Genomic DNA, 21,630 nt, shown 5'->3' on the forward strand with positions numbered 1-21,630 from the left:
ACTATCTTCTTTTCCTTGGACATCTCTGACTCCAAAGAAAAACTTAAAGGAGTGAGAGAGACTTTCCAGAGACAGGCCTGGAGCAGGAGGACATAACCTCTGAATAGAACAACTTGAGATGAGAAGAATCTATATCCCAGTGCAGCACAAAGGAAAACTTTGCAAAAGCCATGAGGCAGATTTGCCTGTGCCATCCACGAACCTCATACCTAACATACACCTTAGCTACTGTAGGGACTGCAGTGCTGTTTTATTACAATTCTGTTTAAATCGTACAGATGACTTAAATCCCTTTCAGCACCTATCAGCCCAAGTTCCTTTTCTGCAGGCTGCAAGCAGCCCAGTCTGTCTCCTCTTCAGTTTTAATTTAAATCAAGTCCCCGCTGGAAAATGATTCCTTTGAACTTGGATAGAACTCAGCAAAACATAAGTCACTGTGTCCAGGGACCTGGAGGGCGCCCACAGAACTGACCTAAGGAACTTTCTGGAGCACAGAAGGCATTTCTGGGTTTTCAGACCTGGTCTGATATTTCACATTCTCATCAAACCACCGTTTTCTGAAAGTGGCACAAACACGAGGATAACTGCAACAAGAACTGGCATGGAACTTTAGACTATGAATTGCTTATTTTTGAATAAGCACTGCTTATTCAAGCACTGCCCAGAAAGCACTGCTTTCCCAACTCCTCTGGGCCTGCTTTCCCAGTCACAGCCCTTGGCCCACAGAAGCAAACTGCAGCCAACAACTGCTAGCTTTGCACAGACGTGAGCAAGCTGCCACTCAGAGGGAAGAAGGGTGGAATATTGCTGTCTGTATGCTAGGTACATCTAACTTACATAAGGCTGTCTTCCAACTTTGGATGTTCTGATACAATGAAGACAAAAGCATAATTTGGAAGTTCTACCCCTCAAACTGGCCTTTAGTTTTCAATATCTGTAAATGCAGTCATTTCGCAACCCAGGTATTTTGCAATCTAAGTCAATAAGCCTCTGAATGGGAAATGTAAGGTGAATTCCCAGCCCAGGCACAGCAGTAGATGCTGTTTTTCTATATTCTGGGAAGTAAGATGACATTTGTCTTACCCTACCCAAACAAAAATACATCTTTTTTTTTTTTCTTTTTTTGTAATGCTGCTCTGTGCAATATTTGGTGCCAGGCTTGCAGAACAATTGCAAGCTTCCTAGTTTTGTAAGACACAGATTGCACATATGTTTATCTTTAATAAAATTCATTTACCAGTAGGTTTTTGATGATTCTAACAGCGAAGTTGCATTTTGAGGCAGGTTAAGGGCTTCTACTTAAAGCTGCTCTATGCTTTTATTCTATCCCTTTATTCATTTCTGCTTCTTCAGGGTCCCTGCTACCAACAGCCAGCAAAACAAGAGAGGAACCACAGCCCACCCACTCCAGTGTAGGCAGGCTCAAACCATGGGTGATGTATGCTTGACTGGTTGATAAGAGTTGATAGATGGGATCCCACAGGGAGCTTTCTGATGATGGCATTGTTCTGTACAACTGAATTCTAGACATGAAACTATTTCACATCATGTTTAACTTTTCTTCAAGAATGAACTCTTACTCTTTATTGACAAGTTAACTGAAGTCCTCAGAACTTCAGGCACCAGATTTTAACAAATGCTTCCCATTATGTTAGCTGCATGACTACTTCACTTCAACACAAAGTTTAAAAAAAAAACCCAAACCAAAACAACAAAAAACGTTGAATGTAAAGTTATGATTTATTATTAAAGAAAAAAAAAAAGCTACACCCCAGCCCTCATCAGTGGTTACTCAAGTGTACAAAAGCCTCACAGAAGCAAAAAAGAGATTATGTATACAATGTACACAGAACAAATAAAGCAAAACAGTTAAGTCCAGAAATAAGGCAGCTTCATTGTTATGAATTCAGCAAAATTCCCTGTTAAGGGCAGCAAAAGCACTCAGCTGAAGATACGATGCACTGTAAGAAACAGTTAAGCCACTGAGGTAGCAGCACGTTCACTTGGCAGGTAGGAGAACAGGCACAGACATTACCTATTTAACCTCCCTACACTGCAAGTGCCAGGGTTCTATTCCAACAGTCTTGCTATAGTGTAACATGAGGGTGTGGTGTGTTTCTGACAGAAGGATTTGGGCTGTTTCCAACGTCAAAACATAGAACTGAAAACTTTTTAAGTTTTCTTTTTTAGCAGTATCTTTATTCCACAAGCAATGTTACTAAGAGATGAAAGCCTGCTACTAATTCTCTATCTGTAGCTTCGTATTCTCTAGTGAAATAACAAACTCCTCACAATAGTCTTTCCTGCAACTTGGATGAAAAAGTCAGACTGTCTGAAAGCTGTATTACTACAGTCCTATCTTGATGAAAATAAAAGCATTATTTCCCAACAGTATGAGTGCTGCAAATATACATAAGATTATTCCTAGTTCTTCATAAAGGAATATTTTGAAATCATTTATTGACGTTATGGATTTTGAAGGATTAGAACTTAGTTCTAATGCATGCATTAATTTATTGTTTAACTGACCTTTGCAAACATCAATTGCTGACTAGACTGCAACCTTCTGCTAAAAGGGTGAGAATGTGATAGAGAGAAGGGCCAAAACCAGTGACCTACACCCAGATCTGTTTGAACATGTATTTAGTGCAGATACCATGTTCATACAAACCATAGTTCTGTAGATGTGAAATTAAACCCAGGTGATTTTTTATAAGCCTTCATATTCTAGCTGATACTCAAAAAGACTTCCTGCTTGATGGCATCAATTGAACAATACTCTAAATGTTCAGGGCTGTTTCCCACCCCCACCCCCCCCCGCAGGGGGAAAGAAAGGTGAAGCCTTCTTGCTTTCAAAAGGTCAAAATGCACTGGGGAACACTGTTGTCCTGAGATTTATTGAAATAGCACAGCTGAAACCTACAGTCATATTTTGCAAACAGGTATGGGCAATTTAGAAATATCTTACAGTTCATCAGTGAATTAATTTAGGTGCTATCAATCAGTTCTATTATCCATTCTGAAAAATATCAACACAATTTACAGGAAAATAAAAAATGACATGCTTAGATGTTTCTTAGGAACAGCTTCTCATGTTTGCAAAAAAACAACAACAAATAGTTTTATACATCAGAACCTGATTTGGGGGGATTCATATTAACACTAAAGTTGTACAGACTCAGAAAATAAATTTTCATCTCAGAAATACACCAGCTCAATTTTGAGACAGACAAAATTTTTTTTGCTTGTTTTAAGTTCTGGAGTGCAAAATTAATCTCCAAAGGATTAAGGAAGAACTGTGAATGGCTTCCAGTCAGATACCTGCCAGATGGACTCTGGCTCAATACAATCAAATCTTTTGAGACAATCTCACTTCTTTAAGAGCCAGTGAGTTTCAGAGGCACTTTAACATACAATCGTTACAGTTCCCAAAGCTTTCCCAGCCATCTCTATGCTTGCTGAGACCACAAGAATCGGTCACACTTGTCCAACATGGACAGAATCAGGGCTCTGCAATAAAAGCAAAGGAAAAGTTAAACAGTATAAAAAAAGCTAACAACAGAAAGAACAACACTTCCGCTTTTTAAAACAAAGTTTGTCAGAAATGCAATTACATTTCAGAGGTGATAGCAACATGCATGCCTTCTTTAAAGGCAAGCAGCAGGGCTCAGCAAGACAGACATCTTCAGAGAATCTTCCTCATGTATATCTAGTTTCTTACTTCCCCTCTTTTCCCCCCTTTTAAGGTGCCTATGTTGCACAACACACAGTTCTTAAGAGGAAAAACTTTCAGCTGAGTTTAGAAGTCAAGAATTAAATACAAGAGTGCAGTATTTTTTTTTTTAATCTTTTTGTTAACTACAAAGTTTAAAGCATAAAGATCTGTGTATGCACACCATTTATTTTAGATCTTCCACTGATGCATCATCTTACCTTTGCCTTTTCTCAGCAATTTTCAGTATCTCACAGACACCAGTAAATCTTTCAGATGATTCTAGCATCAAGCCACACTCTTGTAGTAGAGGCAAGGCACGATTTGGGCCAATGGCCTTGGCTAATAAAAGAGCTACATTTTCCACAGTGATGCAATTTGGCCAGCTAGGGCTACCACTGTTGCTGACAGCTTCCCCATTTTGTGGGCCATCGTTGTGGAAAGCACTGCTGTGATTTTGCGCAAGATGCAGAAGAAACTTCCATTCTTCTGTGGTCTCTGGAATCGAACCTACATGCAAAGTGAGTTTGTTACATTACTTGCAAAGCACAGTTTGTTACAAACCTACTGTTTTAAACACATCTGTACTTTAAAAGAACATAATCTATTCTGTTCTCCCTTCGGAGACGTAAGAAAAATCAGCATTATCAGTGAAGAAATCTTGTACAGAAGGGTACTGCCTTGACTGACTCTGTAAAAATTCAGTGCTGAATTACATGCTAAGTTTTGCAATGCTTCACTATTTAAGGCTTTTTTTGTGTCAAAAAGCAAATTGTTTTGTCCATCTTTAACAGCATAACAGCCATTTATGTTTTTCAAATATGCTGCAGTACACTCAGCTGGTGGAACTGTTCCCAAAACACTTATTAAAAAAACAGTTGTGACAAACTTAATCAGTAAAGACTAAGGGCAGTTGCAATATTGCAGAAAAACATTCACATTGCTTAAGATTCACTAACCATCTTCTTCATTCAACAGGCTCAAATCATCCAAATGAGCAATATTAGTAAAGGCTTCTATTCTTCTATCCAGCTCCAGGCAGAGAAAAAGATATCCGGGCCAAAATCTTAAATAGAAGAGTAAAGATTTCCAGGAATCAAATATTCAGTCTAAACTGCAGTCAACAATAGTAAAGCATTCACTTAAAACATCAGTCAAGATGGAAGCAACTGAAGTTCCTGAATGCCAGCAGCAATACTACCCATTGCAGTATACACAGGCAATACCACCTATCCAAAATGGGTACCTGGTGCATCAAGTTGGACTCTTAAAATTCATCCTCAAAAGAGGAAACACTGTTCAATCAAATGTGTCTGTGGAAGGAGCAGTCAGGTGGTTTTCATTTATACTCTGACCCCAAAAAGATACAAGTATGAAGTTTTTTGTCTCACCCATGTGATTTACAAACATCAGCCATCTTCTCTTTTGTAACAAAATCAGCAGGGAGTTTAATCAAAAGCAGAATGAGTTGGCTGTATCCCCACGTAAACAAATGCGACCGTGGCCTAGGAGATAAGAAAATCTGTTTATATGCATTAATTGTTGTCTTCAAAAGCTTCTGTTTTCTCTGTGAGGAAATCAGATGTATCACATGAGAGAAGGGAAACAAACGAGACACAGTATCTCTGTGTTTCAGTAAGAGCAGTCATTCTGTAAAGCATTATAGACAAAGTTATTTCATCCTTTCGTCACTTCTGTTCAACTCTGCAATATGCAAAATGCCCCAAGGATTCACTGACACACTAACTTTCATATAGAACAATATAGCCAAAAGCCCAGAAACCAGCTTTCTGCTGCACTCCTAATTTACCTGGGATTTCCTTCTGCATCTACAGTGTTTGTTCTTTGTGGTGCATCGTGAGAAACTGCCAAGCACAACCAATCCAGTCGTACTGATTCTGGCTGCAGAAGAGATCTAAGGAGAGATGACCTAGAAAACAAAGCATGTAAGAAAAATACTATTTTTAATACACTGGCCATATAGAAACATGAAAAATTGCATGTGGACAAAAAGACCACCATGATATGAAATTAAATATGGAAAAATCTAGAATGTTTTCTGTTTCTAGGCACTGAGGGGAACCACAGGAAAACAAGCTGATGGGTTACAGGTTGCATTGCCCCTCTCCGCCTCCCCAAACACACACTTTTTCCTCCCCCTTTTATACACTGTCTAGCCTCAGTAGACTGAACTGCAAGCACAGAAACAAAACCATTCTATTCAAAGCATTATTCATAAAAATTCTGTCAAAATTAGCACCTAAGCTAACAAAACCCAGTTTGAGAAAGCAACTAAATCTGGCAGAATAGGCATCTAATGCTTGAGAACACCAGAGATACAGAAATAGTTGAAAACAAACAAACAAAAAACCCCACAGCTACACGACAAAAGATACAGATAAAGAGATTCTGCATTCCCTTTACCTTGTATCCTCTGGCACTGACTTCAAAAGACTATCTAAATATGCTAAGAAGTGAGCTGGATTATTCCTGCAAAGCTGCTTGATATCAGAAGGCACAATAGAAGGGTAGAACTTGGTCAAGGGCCGAAGAGCTGTTTCTCCAAATTTTTCATAAAGTCTACAGAGAGAAAAAAAAAACAATTTTCAGTGCCAAACAGCAACATTATTGATTTGCAAAGATCTTTCAAATTCAAGATAGCACTGAAAGGTGATCTTCGTAAAAAGATTCCCAGAATGCTCTACAAAATGTTAAGTGAAAAGCTCTCATTTAACAGCATGGAGGATAAGGGAAAGGAAGACTTAGCTACAAACCTTTGAGCATGTACCAGCAACAGAGGGCTATCATCCCAAGGCCCCAAGTCATGCAGCTGTTTCAGTATTTTCAACATATCTTCATTTTCCATTGCCAAAGTCACTGGACTGTGACACGTTAGCTCTGAAATAAATGAGCACACGTGTTACAGGCAATGTCTTTTGCCTTCACACACACACAGCCATTGTTAAGAGTAGGAAAAAAGTTATATATATACACACATATGTATATGCACTGCTGAATAAAACAGACCTGCAGTTTTCAATATATAACAATTTGCTTCTATTAATAAATAAAAGCTTCAGTTTGGTCACTGATGTCACAGAAAGCAGAATTCAACAGAAATCTTGATTCTGATGAAACATGGGTATTAGTCCACAGACACAAGTCCCACTGAGGATAAACTAGGAACGCATCCATCACTTTTATCTTTAAGGCTCTCACAGAAATACAAATATTGAACTAATTCCCAGGAGCCAAGAAGATACTAACAATCAAATGTTATGTTCCTTAACTAATCTCTGCTAGTTCCAAATCAATGCTGAAACTACTTCACTCCTACAAGAAAAGATACAGAAGCAGCAGCTGATTACAGACAACAGCCATAGTTCTGTTTTCCAACATCAGCAGGAAGTGTTAATTTAATGAGACTAAAGAATTTTTGCAGAAAAAAAGAAGTGATCACAGCCATTCACTTGCATAGAACCATTCAGTTTTGTTTCACATTAATGACATTACTCTGCAAGTCAAATCATCAATTGTCAGTGCAAACACTGAAGCCTCATCTCCTACCTTTTGCCTATTATCATTTACATTTGATTCCAGTTACATTCTTCTGCTTGCTGAAGAATATATGCTTGGTTTTAAACAGAGCTGTTCCGAAACTATAACAGTGTTTAACCAAACTCCATCTAAGTTAAAGGTTCAAAAGTAGTTTCTGTGGAATTACAAAGAGAAGACAGGGACAGACTCTCCTAGGAGCCAACAGTTTTTAGACTTTCAGGGAAAAACACACAACTCTAAAACAGAACAAAAACCTCCATCACCAATCAACCTTCCCCTCCCCCTTATCACACTGTAACACAGAAGGAAAATTTGCAGAAACAAATGAATGCATCTTTGAGCATTTTCCCCCCTTTTCTTCCCAAACAAAACCCTACCCTAAATTTACTAGTAATAAAGCCTTCATTGGTTACCTTTCAATCCTGTAATGTATGTTTCCCATACATTAGGGCTGCTTGTATGCATGGTTATAATACACCGCTTCAGTCTTTTTAAATCCAGAAGAAAGAAGTAGTTTTGTATAAATCTACAAGCAAAGGTCCACGAAGCTGCTGGGGGCAGACTTTGATCAGAGCTTTTCTCTGCATCACTGTTTCCACACGAAAATACACACAGTTCAAAGCACAGTGTTGTCAACTCAACCAGATCTTTGTGAACATCCGGTTCTAGGTCACATGGAGGAGACACTTGAAAGCAGCCACCCAGAAGTCCCTTCAAATCAGTACTATTTTCATGTATAATTTGACTTTCACAGGCTTCATCTTTGTTTTCAGTGCAGTCTTCCTCTATGCAATCTGGCTCTTTGCCTACCAGGTCTCCACCATTAGGATTTCCTTGGAGGTTTTCCTCCAGGACTTCCCTCTGTTCTTCAGCACATACAGTCTTGCTCATCTGAACAGAGGAAGCAGAATGCTCTTTGCTGCCAAATTTTTCTTCCAGAAAGACAAGCCACTCCTGTAAAACCCTTTTCATACACTGCGGTTCTAACAAAACCAGGGGATCCTGGAGTTTGGCTCTGTAGAAGAGAAAGCTGCTAAGTTGCTTGACAGCTAAGAGGTCACAAGTGAAATATTATCTGTTTTGTGTAACTCTTAAGTATAGTCCAAAACTTGACTTATAGCCAGTTGCTGTTCTTGCGGTTCCAATTCAATCAGATAGAATTTAGACTAATCAAACCATGTATGTTTGATGTTAGTACATCATTACTACTTCCCCAAGCTTCCTTTTGGAATTGATTTTTGTTTGATAGCTATGGGCTATGGGGTTTTGGTGTTGTTTTTGTTTGTTTTGCTCCCCCTTTTCTCCCCCACCCCCATTTTTTTTCCTATGCTTTTTACCATTTTTATTTTTGGTTTGCTTGCAGTTAGGATACAGTTATTTCACTATCCTTTTGTCCTAAGCAAGCTTATAGCATTCTGCTTGGTTTTAAATAGGGGAAACAAATCATTAGCTAAAATAAAAGCCTTATAGGTAACGTTAGAAGACATTTACAACATTTTTCTTCCTTACATAATTAAAAACTCATTTTTCTACTATGTATCTAGACATTACATTTTTATTAGCTTACATAGCTTTTGCTGTTGCATCCTTAAGACCTTTTAGATGATCCTCCTCTGGAAGCTGGTGGTTCTGCAATTCTAATCTAGAAAAACACATTAATTTAAGTCTTAAATGATGTATATATAATTAACATGGGGATTTTCCTCAGATTTGTCAAGAGATGACATTAATCCCATTATTAAAAAAAGAAAACAATTATTTCTAAAGAAGCTCAATAGGAATTATCAACATATTGGACATCAAGAACAACCACTAATAACATGACTGTGGCCTTTATAATAACTTCTGCTCCAACTATAGTTGATTTCTGATGATGCTAAATAAAAACACAATTGTGTCACCATATGAAAGTTTGCATAAGTTAGCAAATCACCTGAATATGAAACAATTTAGCCCTGTTTCAATTGAACAAACATTAAATAAGGTAGACAAGAAAGCAGTTACTTTCTGCTCAGGAAAGAGAGGATATAAAACTGCTGGACTCGTATCCATACCTATGATGGGCACCACAGATCCACTATCTAAGAGTTGCTGAATACACTGCATTCTTGCTCGTCACAGCTCTGTGGAGACCACACACACCAACATCCAGACTCATTCATTGACTGAATCAAGGTAAGGAGTTGGGAGAATCAGTGAAACCCACTGGAGTAATGACAGCAGCTGGAAACATAGCAAGCTCCCCATTCTGCTCACAGGGTAGGTTTTCTTTAGATTTGCTATCCTCAGAACATCCAGCAAATACAATTGCTAAGAAAATGAGGTTTTGCACTTACTCCTTTTCTTCCTGTGGAGATGCTACCAGATTAACAGACCCCTCCTGCTGCTGGTCATCCTTTGCCTCTTGTTTCCCTCTACTGTCAGGACTCACATGGAGTGTGCCAATCTTTTCAGTAGTTTTGCGTACAAAGCTGGAAACACTAGAAGTCAGAAGTTCAAACATTTGAAACTGAAAGTTCACACCTGAAAGAATCAAGCAATTTCTTTCTAGTCAAACCATAATTTTAGAAATCTTTATAGCCTGAAGAACTCTTGAGAAAAGGGTCAGAAATCACTGAGAAACTGCTCAGAATTCACACTTCATTCGTAATTCCATATTTAAGACTTGGGGGGTTTTGCTGCTTGAAGAAGAGTCACATACTAACAATTAGCACTTAGATTTTGACATGCATTTGTATACCAACAGACACAGATTGCCTACATTTGACTGTAGGGCTGATAAGTCATCATTAGGAGCTTATGGTCCTCTGGTGGTGAGAAATGGTTTTACAGCACTCAAAGTTAATTCTTCAGATTATAAAGCTCATTAAAAATATCCTTTTCATGCCATCAGCTCCTATCCATTCAGATAGGTTAAGAGAAATCTCAACAAGGATACAGAAATCCAATTATTTCTACCACTGCCACAAAGAAAACCTGATCACCAAGAGCTGAGAAGAAAACTCAGGCTTTTGCTTTCTGACTAGCTTAGGATATTAAAAACAAAACAAAAAAAAACCAAGCCAACCCTTTTACTTGCTCACCAGAGAATGTGGCATCATTTATTATACCAAGGAATAGCAAAAGTTAGATGTTCCAGCATAAGAGAGAAAGGCTTCAAACAAAAGACTGGACTTTAAATGTACATGAAGAATTATAGGGACACTGTAAAATATGATAGTGCTTAAATCATAAACAGAATATAGCTGGTACTTGAAAATTCAGTTTAAATATTATCAGTAACTGCTTGTACTTGATCTCTTAAGAACTGCTCATGGTTTCATGAATTCAAAGCAGTGCACGTACATCTGAAAGTTATTCTGAGATCTTCTTACTACTGATATCAGCTACAGTCTTTTGTTGCAGAATATAATTCACGTATCTAGTAATCAAAGGAGAGGTATGCAATTTCTCAGCCCATCATTATGGACCAGAAACATTTTGAGTAAGAAACATACACATCTGAAAATAACTATTTAAGTTATGCATTTAACACCACCTACTTTCTATTTTATAATGAATTTTAAAAGCAAATTGATTTCTACACAAAACAGACACAGTATAAGCTACCATTATTCCATGAGCACTTGGGAAATTAACTGGATTTACTGAAAGGTGCTTATGTGATAAGAGGAAGGTGGTAAGCTACACAGTATATTTTGCAAGTGTGTTCTGACAATATCTAGCATCAATTACATATTTTAACTTCTGCCCACAACAGCCTAGATGAAGCCTGCTCTGATTCTTCAGAAATCCAAGTACCAGCAAAGCTGACTTTCAAAGCAGCATTTAGTAAATTTGTTTGAAGTGCAAACCACAAGCACAGTCTACAAGACAATGTTAAACATTCTTAGATATTTAAAAATCTAAAGGTCAAAATCTTAGCTCCACTGAAGTTTACGGCAGTTCTTCACAATTAAAGCTTTCCTCTTGACACCAATTAAGTAGCTTAGCAAACTGGACTGCATCTCAAGCCTTTCAAATCAGATGCTACGTTTTTACAGAACAGAATATGAACTATACCAGACAATGTTACAAATTCAAAGGACAGAAAAGGGAACGATGTAATGGATGAGTGAACGTCCTGCAAGTTTTACCTTTCTTTGACAGCTTGGAGAGAGACGAGAGGAGATGGGGAACGAAATGATAAAGGAATACTGAATGGGAGAAATGTTTCACTCCGGTCAGCCTCAATCGTCACAGATGCATGAGATGCATTGTCTAACAAATGGAATTGAAACAAAGGAACATGAAAGAGAGGCCTGGCAAAAAATGAAACAGTGAAACAAACACAAGTCTCTACTTCCTTACTAGATAACTTACATTAGAAACTTTCATACTTCTTAGGGTTTCATGTTGATGATTCCAAGGAGACAAAAACGCTACATGGTCTCAACAGATATTTTATTACTGACTTTGAACCTTGCAGGTCTGCTTTGTTAATGGTCTTCTGGCTCTACAGCAAGGCAAGCGATGAGGACAACTGCCTGAAAACTATCCACCAAAAACAGGCTTACAGTTCATTTAGAGGACAAAAAACTTGATTTAATACACCAGTAGTTATTTAAGCAGTTAGGAAAATTGTGATATGTATCAATTCACATTGTCCTGTTTCCTAAAAGCTAAATAATGTATAAACATAAACACTATGAACCATGGCTATGGTATAAATCACTCTTCTATTTGAAGGGATTTCATAACATAACTAAAGATTTTGACTTTTGATAAGAATCACAGGAAATACAGAACCACCAGATCATTTCCCTTTCACTCTTATACACCTATTAGTATCTACAGTGTGTTTTGATTAGTTATTTCCTGTTATAAGCTGTACGTTTAAGTGACTAAAATGAAGAAAAAAGAAAACTTTTGCAACAGTCGGAACTACCTGCACTGTTGAGAAGAAAAAATGCTATACTGTTACAGAAATTCCATTAGAATTCACAACCTAAGTAGTGCCTAAAGATCATAACTGGTTGTGTCCACTTCTCTTAAATACCAAATGAGAGACACATACTTCACAAAGCATCTAGAACCTTTCTATCCTGAAACAATCAGTAAATTTGCTATCACTTGTTGAACAGACAGAACAATTTTTACTACTAACGTTCAGAAATACAACTCTTCATTTTAGACTTATAGAAATGATGGGTTTCCTGCATATTTTCTCACTTCTCATTTTCATGGTGATGAAGGTTTAGAAGGCCAACATAAATCTAAAAGCTACAAATATCAAGTAATCCAGTCAGTAGGACTACATTACTGACAAACAGATGTAAAAATCCCTGTTCCCTCTATACTCATGCCCTCCCAGTCCACAGCCAGAGAAGAGAACATACATTGTCTCACTTGACCTTTCATCCAGTGACAGATATTTGGTAAGAAATAAAAACAAGTTTCTTGAAAAGTCTAAATGTTAGTTATTAACTATTACATCATTCCCATAAAAACATACATGTATCTAACAGGCAATCCCCCTTACAAACGAAATCCTGCAAGAAAGCTAAGAACATTCCTCTCCTAAGCCTACAGCTAACTCTGAAGAAAGAAACCCAGAGATAAGATTAACAAATTATTTCCTGGAGCTGAAATTACTGGAAAGATAAGGACAGCAAACAAATCTCATCTGAAACTCAATCAACACCTTCATAGTCAGCCACGATAATCTTAGCATTTATGCTGAATTGCACACAGAGGTGAAAAAAAAGTGTGAAATTCTAGACTGGGAAATGCACTGTGCCTTTTTCTTCCTTTCTCTCTTGTGTTTGCTTTTAAAGTTCGCCATTCTGTGGAGCCAACACTCCAGTGTTTCAAGAAAGAGCTTGACTAGGAGGGATGACTGCTCCAACTGATCAAATCAGAAGATTAACGGATGACTTGATAGTGGAAAATAAAAGTATAGAGGAAAAAAAATCAAATTCTTGCAGAATACATAAGTACTGCATCTGAAGAACTTATTTGCATTAAAAAACATTACCAAGTTCCACCTGCTCATCCTCCTGGTGTGCATGAAATTCTTTAAGTCTCTCATCTTCTGAGAACGTTTGGCTGTGGAGAGAACACGAATCGTCATCTGACTGACTGCCCCTCCGGCTAATAACACGGTATATTCCAGAGTCCAAGACACTGAAGCTCTCCTGTCAGACAAGAGAAGAGTTGGACATTTTTTGAGTTGTACTTCCTTGTTAAACATCCTGCAACAAATTGAAAAAAAAAAGCAATCTTCACATAAACAACCTCACAGTACTTCATAATTCACTATCTGGGAAAGACATATGCTATGCAATATCATATTTCTGGCATATCCAGAATGGATAAGTAAACACATGCTGCTAAGTGTGTAAGTCCAGAGACTTTATCAAGATGTAAGAGTTGCAATTGCTCTTAGGAAAGTAGCTGTACAACCACCAGTGTATTTAGTACAAGACTAGGAGACAAAACCATCTTGGCTTTTGCGTCACATACACAAGAGTCCGTATTCTTTTTACTGTTTAACCGTGCCCAGGTCGCACAACTAAAGAGCCTCCAACACTGCCTGCTTCCAGGCCATACATACATCCTTTGGCTTGCATCCAGTGAAATTACATAGACTTTCTCAGTTGCTAATGGAAAAAAAAAACAAAAAACAAAACTTGTTTACCCTTTACACTGCTGTTTTTTAAGCTTCACTTCTTGAACACTTAGAGTGAGAACAACTCATACAACTCACGTATTAATTATGGAATATGTCTCCTTTCTCGAAAAGCTTCTGGGAAACCAAGTCAATACCAAGCAGCTAAATGTATAAGACAATGTTAAAAAAAAAAAAAAAATCAAGCATGTTTCTCTGAAGACCTTTCTGCTTCAGCTTCATGGAGTCACACTTTTTTTTTTTAAATAGAGCTAGGATAGTTCTCAGTATTCACATATACCGCTTTCACCAGAGGAGACTACAGTTACAGTTGAGATGACCTTCACTGAAACACTGTAAGATACAAAATTCAGCTGTAGAGAAAGCCTTCTTTGTACCAACTCTGTTTGCATCTCAGCCACTAGTCATAAAATAATACAGAAAGAATGTAGGAATACAAGAGCTTAAAGAAAGCAAGTAGTATTCCTCTCTACACCAAGTTTAAAAAGCAGCATTATCATGCACAGTAGATGTGGTAAAACTCAAAGCCTCATCTTCAAAGTGAGCAACGAGATGGCTGTAAGTCATGAAGATAAAGCTTCTGGGTAACATTTTGATCACTATCAGTGCACTTACATGAGATGAAATGCTGCTCCTCCTACTGCTGCACGCAGAGTCTAAAGGTTCCAACTTTAAGATGAGTTCCTCCAGATACGAGATGAGATCCTGCTGGGTTGAAGCATCCAGCTGAGACTTCAGGTGCTCCAACTTTTCGAGAGGCAAATTTTTTCTTGCCTAAAAATACACAGTAAAGCAGAAGCATTATTATTTCTAACATCTACTTAAAAAAAAAAACAAGAAGGCACTATATAAACAGGCTCATTCTCATACTAAACATATAACATCCAGCAGACTTTTAAAGAACTTAACAGAAGAGAGGGACAGGAAACAGAGTGAAGTTACACTGCATACTACAAGAGGTATTTACTCACCCTGCAGGAAATAATTGAATTTTGGAAGAGACAACAGACCCTAGCAGCAAGAGTCCAGAACCCTCTTCTCATCAGGCGCTCTATGCAGCGGTCCACCAGCAGAAGGGAAAAGCGTGCAACTTTTCCATTTGTGTGCAGACAAAACAACTCATTCTTGTGAACTGCTATGTCCTGAATATCTGAAAAACCAGATGCACAAAAGCATCTAAAAGTCTGAAACCATCAGCCAGGATTCCCTTTTATTCTCGAAGGAAGCTGAAAACCTATTTCCCACCTGACCACATGCAGAAGTCTAATACACTGCAGCACAAGTGGTGTGAGGAACTAACACTGAAGACTGCTACACTAGCATTTAACAGCTATAAGGCACAAATACCAAAACTTTCCTGAGCTGCATTTCTAGAAGGGAGCCAGAAAGGCTGGATTCTACTTAGTTTTCTTTGACCTCTGCAGAAGGATAAAAAACTAAATCAAGGCAGAACGAGCACAAGAGAGAAATGCACCATCATCAGCTTTGAAAAAAAGAACAAAAACATTTGCTAGGAGAAGGAACACTCTGACCTTCCCGCAGATTACCCTCCTCCACCAGGAGGCCTAAGAATAAACAGAAATGAGGAAGAACTACTGCAGATGTGGCCATTACCTTGTAGCATTTGATTACTGTGCTGTAAGATAAGCTTACACCAGGTTTTGGTCCTAAGTATGGAGGGAAGGGTTGGCTGAAAGGGGTAGGGAGAAGGTTACTATTCAAGGAAATAGCTGACAGATGACAAGAAAATGAGTTTTCTAATAAACATTCTGCAATCCAGCTGCAGAGACAGATCTCAAAAAAGTTCTGTGTTAGACAAGGACTTCAGAAGTGACAAATGTAAGAGATAATACTACAGAACTAAGATTCTTAAAGTTTACCTTTTACTTCACTCCACAGCAAGACTTGAACACTTTGGGGAATAAAGATATAAATGCCTCTTTCTGTCCAGGTCAACACATAATGCTCACTGCAAGCAAAGCAGATGTTACTCAGCCAAAAGTTAACTGTGGTAGTTAACTACATTATCAACAGGAAGCTGTGCTGAAAAATACTCACGTCAAATACAGTAGCTTGGAGAAAGATAAAGATTGTGCAGAGCAGATGGAACTAGCATAATGAGGATCCGTCCTATAAAGAAAAGTTATTGTGTGTTACAAGGCCTAACTACAGCAGCACCACATTCATAATATAGCCTCAACTTTTTAAACCCAAAGCTGGCTTGAACTGTTGCAGTTACACAGACACCTACAGAACTAAGGCTTTGGAATTTTTAATTTAGTAATCAGCTTCCATTATTACAGGAGGAGTAGTAATATGGCAGCTAGGATTAACATCTGAATGCACTGGGAGTTCTCAGGGAGCCTAGAAGCCCCAGGCTGCTTAATCACCACCAACACACACACATTACCTGAGAGTAACAACAGGGAGAGGCGGAGATGAGAGCAGCTGCTTGAACTGATGCGTGCTCTGCACTTCCCCATCAAAGTTCACCTCCCACATCCTCGAGCCAGGCCGGGCACAGTATATTAATGGCTGCTGATTCCCACTGTTTTTTCCAGCAGGGAAGAAACACGCTCCAAATTCTCCATCTCTCTCTTTGTTACCAATTTTCCAAAACTTCTCCCTTTTGGAGAAAATGCATTTGTTAAGGATGCATTAATAAGGGCTCTCATTAATCGTATCTTATTTTTGAAAAATAAAAGAGTGAAAAATTAATTACTGTTTTGGGTTTTTTTCATTTTAATTCTGCAATGAATACACTAAAGTCTGTGTGAAGTTTATAAAAGACCAGGTGCAGAAATACTTATTAATTTATATAAGCGCTCAGATCATGAGCCTCTTTTTCTTCTGCAACTGCTGAAGACAACTTCTGTAGTCAATCGATTTGAATTTAGTCATAGCAACCAGGGGAGGTTCCTGTTAATGGCAGAAAGCAAATGTAGCTCTGAGAAAGGCAAGAGGGAGGATCTGTGGAACCAGCCAGACAACCTCAGCTAGATCCCTGGGAAGGCAATGTTGCGAATGATCCCAGAAATCACTTCCAAGCATGGGAAAGATAAGCAGCAGATTACAAATAGTAAGCACAGACTTATGAAAGGAAAATCACCCTAACAGCTTTTCGCAAAACAACAACTGCCTTGTTACCATTAGGGTAAAGCAGGTGCATATCTTGACCTCATTACGGCTTCTGACACTGATTCCCACAACATCTTTACAGAGAAGCCAAGGAAGCATGGGCTAGATAAACAGCACCAGCTGGCTGCAGAGCAGCTTCCTAGGGAAGGATGTGTGGTCATGGTGGACAAGCTAAGCACAAGCCAGCAATGCTCAGCACTGCTCATACATATCTGGGGTGCTGAGGTTAGATCTGGGCTCCCCAGTACAGGAGAGCCACAGACATACTGGAGCAAGTCCAGTGAAGGGCTACAAAGATGATGATGGGATTACAGCACTCACCACCTGAGAAGAGGCCGAGTGCTGGGCCTGCTCAGCCTGGAATAGGAAAGCTGATGGAGACATGCATATCTTATCTGACCTTATCCATGGGGGTAGAGAGGGTGTAAAGCAGTACAGCGAGCAGAGCCAGGCTGTTCTCAGTGGTGCCCAGACACCACACAAGAGGACAAGAGGACACAGGCACAGACTAAAATATAGGAAATACCATTTCAACATAAGAGAAAGCTCTGATGAGAGTGGCGAACCGTAAGCAAAGGCTGCCCTTAAAACTTGTGGAGCCTCCACTCCTGAAGATGTTCAAAACCTCATGAGACACAGTCTCATGCAATCTGTTCTACTAAACTGTGCTTGAAACAGGGAAGTGAAAGTAAATAATCTCCAGAACCTCCTCCCAACTGTAGCAATTCTGCATGACTCTAGAGATTTCAATATTTCACAAAGAAAACATAACTTGCCTCTCAGTATCACATAAATAAGTGCGTGTAAGGGAAGATATGAGCAATCTTCCATCCAAATAATCCAGCTGAACAACCCGAGAATCTACGGTGGTTATAATCTGAACAGGAAACATCACAAAAGTAGCAGCAGCCTGTGATTAAAAACAAAAAGAAAAAAAAAAGAAAAAACAACAAATTGAGCATCAGTTTAGTGTAAAGACTATTTGAGGTTAAAATCGCAAAATTCAGAAAAGGCTCATGTATACTATGAACAGAAAGCACAGACAAAGTGAGTCAGTGCAGTTCCTCTCTTCTCTCCCTTTAGAGAACAAGGTTCTATTGCTCAGAGATACCTAACTTCGAATTCCTCTTCCACTACTGAAGTCTTAAGAAAAAAAAGATCTTATCCCATTGCATCCTGATATTTCTTGATAAAAAGAGCATGGCTTTTGTAACAGTAAGAGGGTTCTTTAATCCTCTGTAAGCTTTCTGAGATTGTCAACTGTCTCAATTCTGCTTATGGGTACTTTCAGCTAACAGTCTTAAGAGACATCTAAGGGATTACTGAATGCAAAACAAAAACAAACAGTTTCCATCAGATTTTGGTGGTTTATATCAAAACACACACTTTTTTTTAAATTACCTGTACCAAACTACCCAAATGCTCTAAGTTATACAAGCCTTCCAGTTTGCATGGGTAGCAGAACAAAGTCATCAACAGCGTTCTCATTCATAAGAAACTACTGGGAATTGCTCTTCCATTTTCTAGTGGACTGTCTCCATATCTGACAGCTACATGCTGTTATCTTTGTTTGGAATGCATAGATTTCTTGTTCTGAACAAACTGCATTACACTTGAGACTCAGCAGTCTAAATAGGCACCACCATATATTGCTTTATCCTACCTGAAGGGAATTCTACAAGACCATGCTCTACTTGATCATAGCGAACTCATTTAAGACACACTGTGGATTTGCTCAAATCACTGAAGTCTGGACAAACTTAGGTCAGAATCTCTTCACACAAAGCCTGCTGGAACCCACTGTTTCTTTGCATTGCTAAATCACACAGAGTTTTTAATGCACTAGATTCAAAATCATTTTCTGTTGAGTTACTAACTTGGCTAAAGCAAGGGTAGCAAATTTACAAGTCATCTCTTCTACTGTTATCTTAAGAGACAGTTTTTCATCCCAGCAGACAAAACTACTACAAGTTTTCCTCCATTCTATATCACTTAAACAAAGAAACTCAGCCACCTCCTCAGGAACCTCTCAATCTCAAAGAAAGTAAGCAATATTTTACCTTTCCTTGTTTGGATGTGTTAATTTTGATGGCTGATACTTTCCCCACATGATCTCCTACAAAAACACGGAGGGCAGCTGTATCCCAACACAGAGCTGTAACTTTTCTGCCCTTATGTTCAGAGGAAACATAAATCCGTTCTGGCTTCCCACGACGTTCCTGATTCAGCTCCCACACTACCACAAGACCCTGGCTGCAAAATTTAAAAGAAAACACAAGTTGAGAATAAATCTTGTAGAGGCACTCAGCGCTTTATCAGTGATAAAAATGCCTTATACCAAATAAATGGAAAACCTATACAAGAAGTCCCCCTCAGAGCTGGCTGCGTTAGAGGCTGCATGCTCTCAAGAAGTGAAATGTCCTTCCTTGTACTACGCAGCAGCAGCAGCTCTGGTTGGTTCTTCTTACACTGACTGGTACTGCCAACAAGGATGCTAAGCTTGAGGAAAAGTGCGTATTCACATTTTGAACAATGTAAATGGTATCAGCTACAAATTTCACTGTGACAAGTCAATGAAGATCTTTCTTCCAAGGCTGAATGGACTCAGAAGAACGTTTCTCATCATGACTTTACGTGTATTAGCTCTCAAATAGGTATTCTGTTACAGAAGTACAACTTCTTCCTCAAATAATTACTCAAGATTTATTCTGTTGATGCATCAATCAGTTTTCTACCTTGCACCATCTTCCTTCAAGTTCTCAATAGACATTAATCTGAAATTTAGAAGTTATTTCACAACACTGAGCCAGCATTCAGGTTTGTAAGTTTATTGCTCACCTGGTGGCAACAGCAACATAGTCTTCATCGTGTAGACAACATGCAGCTCGAGAAATGGCACCCTCCTGAAAGCAAATATAGCAGTGAGTGCAAATAAGAGATGTTCCTGTACCTCTACCAGGCCACAACTTTTATCTCTATGAAAGAACACAGATTAAAGCCAACAGCTGTTACTATTCTGGTGTGGTGCAAGTGCTTTGTTTGTCTGGATTTTGTCTGCACACAGTGAGCTTTCTCTAAAAAGGCAGCCAACAGCATGACTGGATCAAGAGAACCAACCAAATATCATCCTCCAGTGTGGAAACTTAAAAGCAGTCCCCCATCTTTGTACCTACAGGCATTGCTTTGCCAGAATTAAGCAAGATGTTCTTAATCCTGAAAGATGGCTGCATCCATGTTACAGCACAGGCAACCCAGAAAACAGAATGTAGAAACAGCAATCCCCCTTTCTTGACTTCTTTCAGAAAATAAAAAAAAGGCATACTGGCTTGCTTTTTCTTTACTTACCCAGACAGTTAACATTTTGGTACCCAGACATCAAAGTTACCCATGTGTCAGCTGCTCTGATGTCACACTGAAGGGTTTCTCTCTGACTCTTATATATTCAGGTGACTTTGAGGCTGCTGTTAACTGGAAGGAGACCTGATCTGCCCCTCAAACCACCTCTTTCAAACCCCATGCAAACCGTTACACCGCACACTGTGCCAACACCTCAGCACCGCAGCCTTTTTCACAATGCAGCACAATGAAATCTCACCTCACTTAGACAGCTCAACAAGCTGAAAGCACACCTCCCCCAGGCCTGTTTCCCCAGGTTGATCTGGTGCAGGACGTTATTCCCATACCTTATGAGTAAGGAAGAGCCTCTGCTTCCAACCATCCTTCTGGATGAGGTTCAGCCCTCCTCCTGAGGTGCCGAGAGCCAGCCACTTCCTTGACACGGTGATGCAGGTGCACTGCGAGAGAAAAGGCCCCAGTGCAGAACCTGAGCAAGAGCTGTAAGTGGCACTTTTTGTTTCTATCACAGTTCTGTCTTTAAAGAGCCCACCGCTCGCCAACTCTGCATGCTGCTCGTGGAACGCTATCAGCGCAGCCAACAGGGAATTAAAATGGCGTTCTTAGAGATCGAACGGAACTGCAAAAAACAGGACTGAGCCAAAGTCGTGTCTTCTGCCCGACGAGGACACGACAAACACACGCTCGGAGCAGGGTTCTGCCTTCCCTTCCTCATCTCCTGCAGCACCCCATACAAGGGAACACGCACACACCGAAAGGGACAACGCTCGGAGCTTAATTAAAACAGCAACCCACGTAAGGAAACCGCGCGAATTAACTAAAACTAAAGGCAAACCGCTCATCACACACCTTCAGCCGAGCGGAGTCCAGCCGCAGCGCGGACAGCAGCGGGTCTAAGCACTCCAGCTCCGCCAGCACGTGGCTACAGGACTCCGGCACGGCTGCGGGCAGCGCCGCGGGTGCAGCCGGCACGGAGGCCATGTGCGCAGGGTTGCAGCCGCGCAGCGCCGGGCACCCGCAGCCACGCGCCGCCGCACGCCAGCAGCCGCCGCCCCGCGGCACGTGACCCGCGGAGAGGGCGGGGCGAGGCGCTCGGGGCCGCCGCCGCCCGCTGCGTCACGCCGGGCGCGCGGCAGGAAGCTGCGTCACGCGCGCCCGCCTGGCCCGGCCACGTGACGCTGACGCGCGGCGCCCCCTC

General features: G+C 39.8%; 1 protein-coding gene across 1 annotated transcript; it reads right to left on the bottom strand.

Moving 5' to 3' along the window:
* Positions 1-1,714: 1,714 nt before the first annotated feature.
* HPS5 (HPS5 biogenesis of lysosomal organelles complex 2 subunit 2) lies at positions 1,715-21,488 on the bottom strand. Its single transcript, XM_031613899.2, has 22 exons — positions 21,282-21,488; positions 20,762-20,872; positions 19,917-19,981; positions 19,139-19,331; positions 17,855-17,988; positions 16,351-16,566; positions 15,999-16,070; positions 15,821-15,909; positions 14,912-15,090; positions 14,556-14,714; positions 13,287-13,446; positions 11,407-11,530; positions 9,607-9,750; positions 8,838-8,912; positions 7,684-8,285; positions 6,487-6,610; positions 6,137-6,292; positions 5,523-5,642; positions 5,104-5,217; positions 4,672-4,778; positions 3,934-4,222; positions 1,715-3,510 (listed from the first exon to the last, which is right to left on the bottom strand). Exons 1-22 carry the CDS (start codon positions 21,411-21,413, stop codon positions 3,450-3,452), a joined length of 3,426 nt encoding a protein of 1,141 aa, XP_031469759.2. The 5' UTR covers positions 21,414-21,488; the 3' UTR covers positions 1,715-3,449.
* Between the last annotated feature and the right edge of the window lie 142 nt (positions 21,489-21,630).

The sequence above is a fragment of the Phasianus colchicus genome, chromosome 5 (genome assembly GCF_987193195.1).
Source record: "Phasianus colchicus chromosome 5, bPhaCol1.hap1.1, whole genome shotgun sequence".
In the NCBI taxonomy this organism is placed as follows: domain Eukaryota; kingdom Metazoa; phylum Chordata; class Aves; order Galliformes; family Phasianidae; genus Phasianus; species Phasianus colchicus.

What these genes read in the sequence shown, in the direction of transcription:
- HPS5 (XM_031613899.2), bottom strand. Translation starts at nt 21,413, where the DNA reads ATGGCCTCCGTGCCGGCTGCACCCGCGGCGCTGCCCGCAGCCGTGCCG. An exon ending in TATGTTGCTGTTGCCACCAG is followed by an intron (nt 19,332 to 19,916) that starts GTGAGCAATAAA and finishes TAAATTTTGCAG; the next exon opens with CCAGGGTCTTGTGGTAGTGT. An exon ending in ATACATTACAGGATTGAAAG is followed by an intron (nt 6,611 to 7,683) that starts GTAACCAATGAA and finishes CATTTATTTCAG; the next exon opens with AGCTAACGTGTCACAGTCCA.